The sequence below is a fragment of the Eptesicus fuscus genome, chromosome 6 (assembly GCF_027574615.1).
Source record: "Eptesicus fuscus isolate TK198812 chromosome 6, DD_ASM_mEF_20220401, whole genome shotgun sequence".
NCBI classification, from domain to species: Eukaryota; Metazoa; Chordata; class Mammalia; order Chiroptera; family Vespertilionidae; genus Eptesicus; species Eptesicus fuscus.
The window spans coordinates 17,753,076-17,762,897 of NC_072478.1; the positions used below are offsets into that span (position 1 = coordinate 17,753,076).

Sequence of the window (9,822 nt, forward strand, 5' to 3'; positions counted from 1 at the left end):
CCCTGCCTTGCCCCCCCCCACACTCCCAGAGCCCTAAGGCTCGGTCTCCTCACTCACCCCAGATTGATGTCACCTACAATGTGCCAGACCCGGTGGCCAAGCCGTCCTTCCAGCTGTTCGTGAGTGTCCAGGAGCCCGAGGCTGAGCGGCCCCGGCACTCAGCGCCAGCACCCTCCGCCGATGATGACGACCCAGCAGCCGACCTGCATCACCAGGAGTACCAGGTGACCCTGGAGGTGTGCACCAGGTGAGGCCACCTGCCCTGTGCTTGTGTCAGGCCCAGCCCCTGGACAGCGATGGCATTGGCTACAAACACCCGTGATTTGGGAGCCCAAACGGTGGCACCTGCCCTGACCTGGGCCCCCAGCCGGCCAGTGTTCGAAAGAACCCACTCTGTGTGCCATCTGGGTATGGGCTCGCTCAGGCCTCAGTCCTCGGGGAGCCTCCCGATCCTCCCAGGGGTGGTGGCCACTCTGTCCCCTCGCACCCGCAGTCTGCAGGCTTCTCTCCGAATGTCAGCCTCCCTCCTGTCACCAACACCCAGCACAGGGAGCAGGCCCCAGAGGCCTATTGCCACATCCCATGTCAAAGAAGGGGAAACGGAGGTCTGGCACTGAGAGTGACGAGGTTTCCCTCGGGCCCGGAACCCTCAGCAAGGCCCTCCCCCTGGCCTCAGTGTCTCAGCTATGAAATGGGCTGACGGATGGCCAGCAAACCGTGTGTGCAGATGGCCTGCCAGTGAGGACCGGGGCAGGACGTCAGCCACGTGGGTGGTGGAGGGCAGAGGGGGCCGTGAATCCCACCAGGGGGCTTGCATTTGAGCCCGTTCTCCTCTTATCGGAAGGTGGCTGCATGCAGGGTCCTCCAACATGGCTGTCCTGGAGGTGCCCTTGCTGTCGGGCTTGCGGGCGGACGTGGGGAGCCTGGAGCAGGTGAGGCGGCTCTGGCAGGCAGAGGCTGGGATGGGGTGGGGTGTTTCTGGTTGGTGGTCCTGCCCAGAGTGCCAATTCCCTGCACTTCGTAAAATGGGTTGGTTGATGGTTTCCCCTCACCCCCACTTCCTGGGCAAAGGGGCCAGTGGGAAGAGGAGGGGGGCTCTCCCATCGGGTGAGTCTCCCACTGGGCCGCCCAGGCAGTGGAGGGCTTCAGCAGACTGGCTTTAAGAGAGACCAGTTTCATGTCCTCTTTTGTGGGGATGGGGTGATCAGGGGACTGGAAGGTACCAGGGGAAGGAGGAGACCAGCACAGAGGCTCTGGGGCAGGAGTGGCTCAGTGGTTGAGTGTTCACCTATGAACCAGGAGGTCATGGTTCGCTTCCCCATCAGAGCACATGCCCGGGTTGCGGGCTTGATCCCCAGTGTGGGGCGTGCAGGAGGCGGCCGATCAATGATTCTCTCATCATTGATGTTTCTCTCTCTCTCTCTCCTCTCCCTTCCTCTCTGAAATCAATAAAAACAAACAAACAAAAAAACTGAAAAGGGGTCCCAGGCCGGGCAGGGGGGCTGGGGGGCGGGTGTTGAATGGTGCAGATGAGGCAGGAGCTGGTGACAGGGCTCAGCCAGGCCCCCGGGGGTCCACAGGGAGACCTGACCCGGGGCTGCAGCTGGATGGGAAGAGGCTGCGGGAAGAGGAGGCGGGGCACCGCTAGGGACAGGGGCCGCCTTGGGTGCCCGCTCCTGGGCTGGGGGGTCCGCAGGGCCTGGGGAGCGCTAATTGTCATCCCCTGGACCCTGCCTATAGGGACTTATTGATGATAGTGGGCAACCCCCCAGCCTGTGGGGCCCCAGCTTCCCCAGGCCTATCTCCCACTGACCAGTGTGGGCCCCAAAGAGATGGGGAGGGAGCAGGCACTGCAGGCAGAGGGCCTGGGGGAACCCTGACCTCTGGCTTCCTCACCAGCTGCTCCTTGGCCAGCATGTGGCCCTGAAGAGGTACGAGGTGGCCGGACGCAGAGTTCTCTTCTACTTTGATGAGGTACTGCCAGCTGGGGCGGTGGGCAGAGGCCTCCTCAGCACCCACATTGGCGAGGGCACAGCGGTCATGGTCCAGTGTGATTCCTCCAACTATCTCATACCATGAGAAAGAAACCGGGAGAGTAAATTCAGGCACAGCTGGTGTAGCTGATGGTGTGCCCCAGCCAGCTGGTTTTGGTGGGAAAAGTTGGGGGTGGATGGACTATAGTATTCAGCCACAAAAAGGAATGAAGCTCTGACACAGGCTACAACGTGGCCTCAAAAACGTGCTAAGAGAAGCCGGGCACAAAAAAAACACATAATGTGTGATCCCATTTATATGAGACTAGAGGCCCGGTGCACGAATTCATGCAGGGGTGGGGTCCCTCTGCCTGGCAGGTGATCGGGGCCATCTTGCCCAGTCCCAATTGGGGCTGGCTGGGGAGGGACCGAGGGAGGACTCCAGGGCATGTCCGGCCCTCTTGCCCAGTCCCAATTGGCCAGACCCCAGCAGCAAGCTAACCTACCGGTTGGAGCTTCTGCCCCCTAGTGGTCAGTGTGCATCATAGCGACTGGTCGAGCGGTCGGCCCCCAGTAACCCCCATATTATGCTTTTATTGTATAGGATGTGCAGAACAGGCAGATCCATGGAGACAGGAAGCAGAGAGGTGGTTGCCAGGGCATGAGGGAGGGGCACAGGGAAGGGGAGGATGGGGAGTGACTGCTTTGGGGACAGGGTCTCCTTTAGGGTGATGAATGCTCTGGAACTAGACAGAGGTGATGTCACACGACATTGTGAAGGAACTAAATGTCACACACAGCGAGGGGGGCCCGCTGCAGGACTGGGGAGCTGAAAGGCCAGCTGAGACTTATTTCCCAGGAGGATAAAAGGACCCACGAACTGAAATGGGACCAGGTTTCTGTTTCCCTCCTCCTGGGTACCCCGAAATCAGCTAGTCTGGGCCCACCCTTTGGGGTGCCAAAGAGCGAGGAGGCCGGAGCTCAGGCCCTGGGCCGAGTGGACCCAGCCGAGCCGTGCCGCCCGCTGCCCCGCAGATCCCCAGCCAGTGCCTGACTTGCGTGCGGTTCCGGGCGCTCCGCGAGCACGTGGTGGGCAGGACGTCCGCGCTGCCCGTCTCCGTGTACGACTACTACGAGCCCGGTAGGCCCCTCTGCTCTCCCGCACCCCAGCTCCCCCAGCTCGGCCCCTCACCTGTCACCCTGTCACATGGTCACCAACCCCCTCACCCCGCAGCCTTTGAGGCCACGCGCTTCTACAACGTCAGCGCGCACAGCCCGCTGGCCCAGGAGCTGTGCGCGGGGCCCGCGTGCAACGAGGTGGAGCGCTCCGCGGCCCAGGGCCCTGGTGAGTGCGCGGGGCCCCGCCCCGCTTCCCGCGCGCGTCGGGGAGGGCTGCCCGCTGGGAGCTGAGCTCTGCGGGGGGAGGGGGCTGGCCTGGCAGGGGAGGGGTCAGCGTGGTGAGGCAGGAGCACCCCAGCATTGTCAAAGGCGCGGGTTCGGGGTGAGGGGCGGGGCTGAGTGGGGAGGGGCCCTGTGAGACCCGGGCTGGGTGGGGAGCCCCAGCCTCCCGCTCCTCCACAGCCTGAGGGTGTGCGGACAGCGGCCGACCCCTGAGCGCAGAGAGTGGCCGCAGTAAAGGTCTGGGCGGGGCTGGAGGTCCCTGGGGCCTTTGATTTTCCAAACTTCTTGAAATGCTTTTAATTTAAACCTAATTTTTAAAATTTATTTTAGTAAGTACTATGCAAATACTTGAACGAAATTACAAGGCTCCCAGTAACCCCAGCGCACCGGTCCCCACGCTTGGAGAGGGTGGCCCCGCCCCCAGGGACCTGTCCCCTATCCAGGCGCGTCGGAGACGCAGGCCGGTGGGGAGTTGGGGTGCCCTGGGCTCTGTCGACTTTGCCTCGTTCCCCAGGCTGGTCTCCTGGCGAGCGGGGCCCCGCGGCTGACCCGAAGGAGGAGGCGACCATCGCGCGCTGCGACTGCACCCGAGACTGTGGCGCCCGCGGGGACCCGGTGTGCGGCTCCGACGGCGTGGTCTACCCCAGTGCCTGCCGCCTGCAGGAGGCCGCTTGCCGCAGGGGCCTGAGGTTGGAGCCCGCGCCGCCCGGCCGCTGCTCCCTTGGTGAGGACCCACGTGCACCCGGCCTCGGGGATCCTACCTCGCCCAGGAGTGCCTCACCCCATCCCTGTCACGCTCTCTTCTCTCCATCTCCTCCTCCCCAGCACCCGCCTCTCCTCCGTATCACCTCCCGCTCCTCCCTAGCACCTCCCCCTCCTCCCCAGCACCTCCCCCTTCTCTCCATCACCTCGTCCACACCGTGTCCTGCATCACTCACTCCTATTCTCTGCTCCCCCCTCCCCTCCTTTCCCTTCTGGTCACTGCCTGGCTGAGCAGCCCCTGCTTCCACCTCTCTTTGGCCAGGATCTCTCTTTCCCTTGTTCCTGCTTGTCTGAGCGCCCCCCCCACCCCCGCCCACGTATGAATCCCCCTCCTCCCACTTATTTCCCCGGCTTCCTACTTTGTCCCTCACTTCCCGCCCTCCCCCACCGCATGGGTCTGTGTCTCCCCTTGCGGAACCAGGCTCCCTCTGTCTCTCCCCTTTCCTTTCAACTTTCCCCCTTATTTGTGCCCCCATCTGCCCCCCCCCCGCCCCCATCTCTCTGTTCCTTTGGCTTCCTGTCCTCCCCATCTCCGTTCCTTAGCCTCTGGGCCTCTGCATCTCCTTCCCAGTCTTGCTAAGTCTCCTCCTCCCCACCCCTGTCTGCATCTCCCCATCTCTGACCTCTGTGTCCCTTCCCCTTTCCCATGACCTCTCACCTTGTCTGTTGCTCTGGGGCATACATCTCCTCTCCTGTCCCTCTGGGCTGGCTGCCACTAAGTCCCCCTCCAGCACCCTTTACCTACTAAGCCCCCCTTCTCTCCAGAGCAGCCGATGCCAGCCTCCGCTTACAACTACAACGATGACCCGGTCCCCCTGGACTCTGGGCCCCTGTCCGTCAGCCATGAGGCCATGGACTTGGAGGGGGAGGCGGAGGACAGGTGAGAGCTGGGTCTGCCCCCAACCTCCTCCACTAGCCCTGGATCCAGGCAGAGATGGGAGTGACCATGAAGGGGTCAGCCTTGTGGGGTTTCCAGGACAAGGTGGGGGATCCTGTCTCCCCCACCCATGTTCATCCAGTACACAGAGAACAGCCTGTCCGTGCAGGGTGAGGCTGAGTGAGCCCTCCCAAGGGAGGACTAGACCAGGACAGACCTGTCCCTGAGACCCACTGGGCTTGGGATCGCTGTTCAAGAAAATATTCCTGCCCAGCTGGCGTGGCTCAGTGGGTCCAGCGGGAGGTCACCAGTTCCATTCCCAGTCAGGGGTCAGGCCACATGCCCGGGTTGCCGCTCCATCTTCAGTGGGGGGCATGCAGGAGGCAGCGGATCGTTGATGTTTCTATCTCTCTCTCCCTCTCCTTCTCTCTAAAATAAATTTTAAAAATATTTTAAAAAATAAAGAAAATATTCACGACCCAAGGAAGGACCTGTTTAAGGGTGGGTTATCGAGATAGGTAGAGGGAGTCTTGCAGTGGGGAGAGAGATAGGACCCAACTCCGAATACAAGAAGTGGGGATTTATAGCCAGGGAGCAGGGTGGTGGGTCAATGGGTGGAAAATTACTAAGAGGAAACATCAGGGGTAAGGGGAAATGTGGCTAAACCAACCTTACAGGATTCTTGCTGAGGGCAGGCTGGGTTATCAGACATTATCGCCGGGGGTGTGGATGGGGGCCGGGGGAGGCACCTGATTAGGTGTGAGGGTGATCAGATATGGACGGTGGGGATTCTGGCTAAACCGACTAAGTGGATTCTTGCAATTGGACAGAACCGAGATGAACACAGCGGCCCAAAGCCCTCTAGAGACCTAGTTGGAAAAGAGGCCGGAGGAGCCCGATGGAGTTTGGTCAGGGAGAGAACCTTTGTCACCCCAGGGGAAGTGGTCAGACCGGAGAGCCCTGTGGGGTGAGGCTGGGAGGGGCTTCTGAGCAGACTTCCTGGAGGAGGCCTATCTTTTGGGGTGAGTTACAGCAAACTCACTAGCTGAGTGATGTGTCAGGTGCTTGGGGCTGCTGCCCGCATCAGGCCTCAGGCTCTGTCTTCTGAGCCCTGACTTCCTGGAAGGGAGTCTTAGCCGCCCCCTACCAGTGGCAAAGGCTGCCTCTGACCCCACGCAGCAAAGCCAGCAAGAAAGCTTCTCCGTCAGCGCCCAGCGAAGTCGCAGAGCTGCAGGGGGCGCCATCCCACGTGCGTTCTGGACAGTGATTGAGAAGGCTGGGGTTAGGGCTCCTGCTGGAATATTTTTGTTCTGCCCCATCTGTCCCTCCCTTCATGCTCCCTTTTGGATTAATTGAATGTTTCTTTAGAATTCCATTTTAATTCAGCGAGTGTCCTTTTTAGCCTTATTTTTGTTAGTGGTAGCTCTGGGGCCGGGTGGGGAGTACCATATACTTCCTTAAACTTTTCTGTATATTTGGGGTGAATATGGTACCACTTTGCCAAAAATGTATCGCCCTTGAAGTTGTGTGTCTCCGTTTTTTGTCCTCACCCATCCTCCAGGCTGCAGCTGCCACCTGTACATTTAACTCCCCCAATGTGGGCACCCCCTTCGGATCTGCCAGCTCTCTCCAGTGCCTCCCAAGGGGTCTGCTTTCACTTTTGTTTTGGAGAGGGGATTTTTTTGTTCAACTTTTTTTTTTTTTAGATTTTATTGATTTTTTTTACAGAGAGGAAGGGAGAAGGATAGAGAGTTAGAAACATCCATCAGCTGCCTCCTGCACGCCCCCTACTGGGGATGCACCTGCAACCAAGGTACATGCCCTTGACCGGAATCGAACCTGAGACCCTTCAGTCCACAGGCCGACGCTCTATCCACTGAGCCAAACCGGTCAGGGCTTTGTTCAACTTTTTAAAAAGTGTTTGTATTGATTTTTTAGAGAGAAAGGAAAAGAGAGGGAGAGAAATATCGATGTGAGAGAGAAACATGGATCGGTTGCCTCCTGCGCACACTCCAACCGGAGATTGAACTTGCAACCTAGCTACGTGCCCTGACTGAGAATCGAACCCGCAACCTTTTGGTGTATGGGATGATGCTCCAACCAACTGAATCACCCGGCCAGGGCCAATCCACCCATCTTCTTCCTCTGTCACCACTTTCGCGTGTAGATTTGTGTAACCACGACCCCAGTCAAGACACAGAACAGCTGGCACCTCAAGGACCCCTGTTTTGTAGCCACCCTCATCACTGCCCCCACCTCTCCTCCTCAACCACTCATTGGTTCTCCCTCTGTGATTTTGCCATTTCAGGAATGTCATGTCAACGGAGCTGTAGAGTATGCAACCTTTTGAGATGGGCGTTCTCACTCAGCAGAGCTCCCTTTCCATCCATCGTGTGGTTTTTGTGCATCAGTAGTTCCTTTTCACCGCTGAGTTGAGGCCCTCAGATAGTTTTTTGATTTGTGAAGCCCTGTCCCATCATTGTGGCCCAGTAGGGTGGGCAGGGGCCTGTGGGGCTGGGCCCCCTAGGTGAGGTGCTGCTGCCTCCATGGGCGGGGCAGCCGGCTGAGCCACGTGCAGGCCTGCGGAGGTGACCTGTGGAGGTGGAGGCCTGGGGAGGAGGCCGGGTCAGGGAAGAGCTCACAGGGCCCCTCAAGACCTGGCAGCCCACAACCTTTTTCTCCTTCTCTCCCCACCAGTCAGAGCGGCTTCTCTTCCTAATGCTCAGAGCAGGACCGGATCTGGCTGCTTCCTGTTCCTGTCCGCCCGCGGGAAGGAGGCCACTGGCTGCAGAGCTCCCTGGATGGCCTGGTGGCTGGTGGACCGGCCCAGGTGGCCCCACCTCCAAATGAACCCTCTAATCCCAACCGCAGAGACCTGACTGCCCCACGGATGATGGCCTCCTGGGGGGCCGGCCCCCACCCCCACCGGAGGGAGGGCCTTGGGCGGTGGCTGGAGGCCCGTCGGCCCCCAACGCCACAGCTGCAGCTGGAGCTCCGGGCACCCAGCCTCCATCCCAGGGCTGACGCCCCCTTTCTGCGGACCAGAGCAGCTCCCTCAGCTGGACATTCTGCTCCAGGGAGGAGGGCTGTTTCCGGGAAGAATTCATGGCCTAAGGGCTGTTTCCGAGAAGACAGAACTCTGGGTAAATCAAGGACGCATCCGTGCTCTCACTGGCGTCTTCGAAATGAACAGGCTGCCTTCCTCCAAAATGCAAAGCCTGGCCTCCCTTTGGGGAACCCGGGCCCCGAGCACCGCTCCAGACCCAGGCTGTACCGGGATGGTCGCAGCCCCGACACACTCCGCCCAGTCTTGCCCCAGGGGTGCCTGATGTTTAGTCTTGGGCAGATGCACTTAGATCTTACTGCTGTCAAGGCCTCACCCCTGACCCCCACGTCCCCTGGCACCCCACCTGGAGGACCATCTCCCTCCACAGCCCCAGGGAGGGGGTGCCCAGCTCCACGACCCGCTGAAGCTGCAAGCTCAGACCTTCCTGCCAGGACTCCAGCTGGGCTCTGATTCCTTCCTGTAACCCTCTCCCACCTGCCTGCCTCCCCACCCCCACCCCCACGTGGTATTTATTTCAGACCAACCCTCAGAGCGGCACAGAGCCCCTCCGGGGGCCGAGGTGGCTGCCCGCCCTGAGGCCTCTGTGGTGCAGCACCAGCAGTGTCCCATGCCCCTGCCCGCCCCGTTCCCCCCATCCACAAGGGACAATTCACTGGACGAGGCCGTGTTTCACTCACTAGAGGCTGCTGGTATAATAAAAGCTCATTTCCACGGTCCCTGGCAGCCTTTCGCCTTGGTGGGAGCCAGCCCCAAAGGTTTGAGCCCCAGTTCCCAGCTGGTCCCCAGGCCTCTGTTCCTTCATCCACAGCCCAACCTTTCAGAGCAGGTGGGGAGGAGAGTGCTGCCCACGTGCACCCCAAGATTCCCGCGCATTTGTAAGAAATGACACCAATAGAGAGTTCCTAGTAGCCCCACCAGAGTCCCCCAGTGGTAACATCTTAGAAAACTAGTGCTTCATCATACCAGGCTACTGGTGATCTGACACTCCCCCAGGGGTGTGTGTGTGTGTGTGTGTCCCTGGGCTGCCCGCTCACCAGCTCCTTTTCCCCAGACCAGAGACACAGGCCCAATGTGAATCCAGGAGTGACCCATCGCCTGTGCCCTAGGAGGCGCTCACCCCACAGCTGATGCCTCGGTGGCTGCTGATAACCCAGGCTGCTCTCCGGAGAGAAGGGGCGAGTGGCTGCTGCCTTTCCCCGTGAGGCATCCCCCTCCCACTCAGTTCAGAACAGCTGGGGTCGGGATCAGAGACTGAAGCCCCCTGCCCCCAGGTGCACAGCGTTCCCCCTTTAGTTCTCCTCCCCTCTGGTCCTGAGGGTGGGGAGTTAACATCAAATGAGAAGAGAAGGCAGAAGTCAGGTTAAAGGGAAGAGGTGACGTCTTGCAGCCAGGGGACAGCAGGAGCCGGAGCCTGTGGCTCCCAATGCTGGGCTGCATGAGGCTTTGGGGAGCAGAGTGGGGGTTTCCACAGTGATTGCTCAGGAGACACCCTGAACCCTGGAACTGGAAGCTGGGCTTCTGAGAACGAGAACCTCTAAGCAGGTTCCCCCCAGCCTGGGCCGCCGGGGGTAGGGGGGTCTGAACCTTCTCCTGGAGGGGTTCTTGGGCGGATCCAGGGCACCATCAGCCTGTCTCATCCCCACCTGGACACGGGGGAGCTGGCGGGCCTGGGAACCTGCATTTCTCCCATTTTGGTTTTTGGGGCTGCTGTAACCAAGTACCACAAACCAGGTGACTTAAAA

General features: G+C 60.1%; 1 protein-coding gene across 1 annotated transcript in view; it reads left to right on the plus strand.

Moving 5' to 3' along the window:
- Nucleotides 1-8,756, plus strand: part of CPAMD8 (C3 and PZP like alpha-2-macroglobulin domain containing 8) — a 63,290-nt gene extending 54,534 nt beyond the window's left edge. The window contains exons 35-42 of the mRNA XM_054717303.1: nt 63-247; nt 845-932; nt 1,900-1,974; nt 3,009-3,114; nt 3,208-3,318; nt 3,889-4,098; nt 4,902-5,016; nt 7,711-8,756. Of these exons, the coding sequence (XP_054573278.1) occupies nt 63-247; nt 845-932; nt 1,900-1,974; nt 3,009-3,114; nt 3,208-3,318; nt 3,889-4,098; nt 4,902-5,016; nt 7,711-7,732 (912 nt within the window). The 3' untranslated portion in view covers nt 7,733-8,756. The remainder of the gene's footprint in view (nt 1-62; nt 248-844; nt 933-1,899; nt 1,975-3,008; nt 3,115-3,207; nt 3,319-3,888; nt 4,099-4,901; nt 5,017-7,710) is intronic.
- Nucleotides 8,757-9,822: the final 1,066 nt, after the last annotated feature.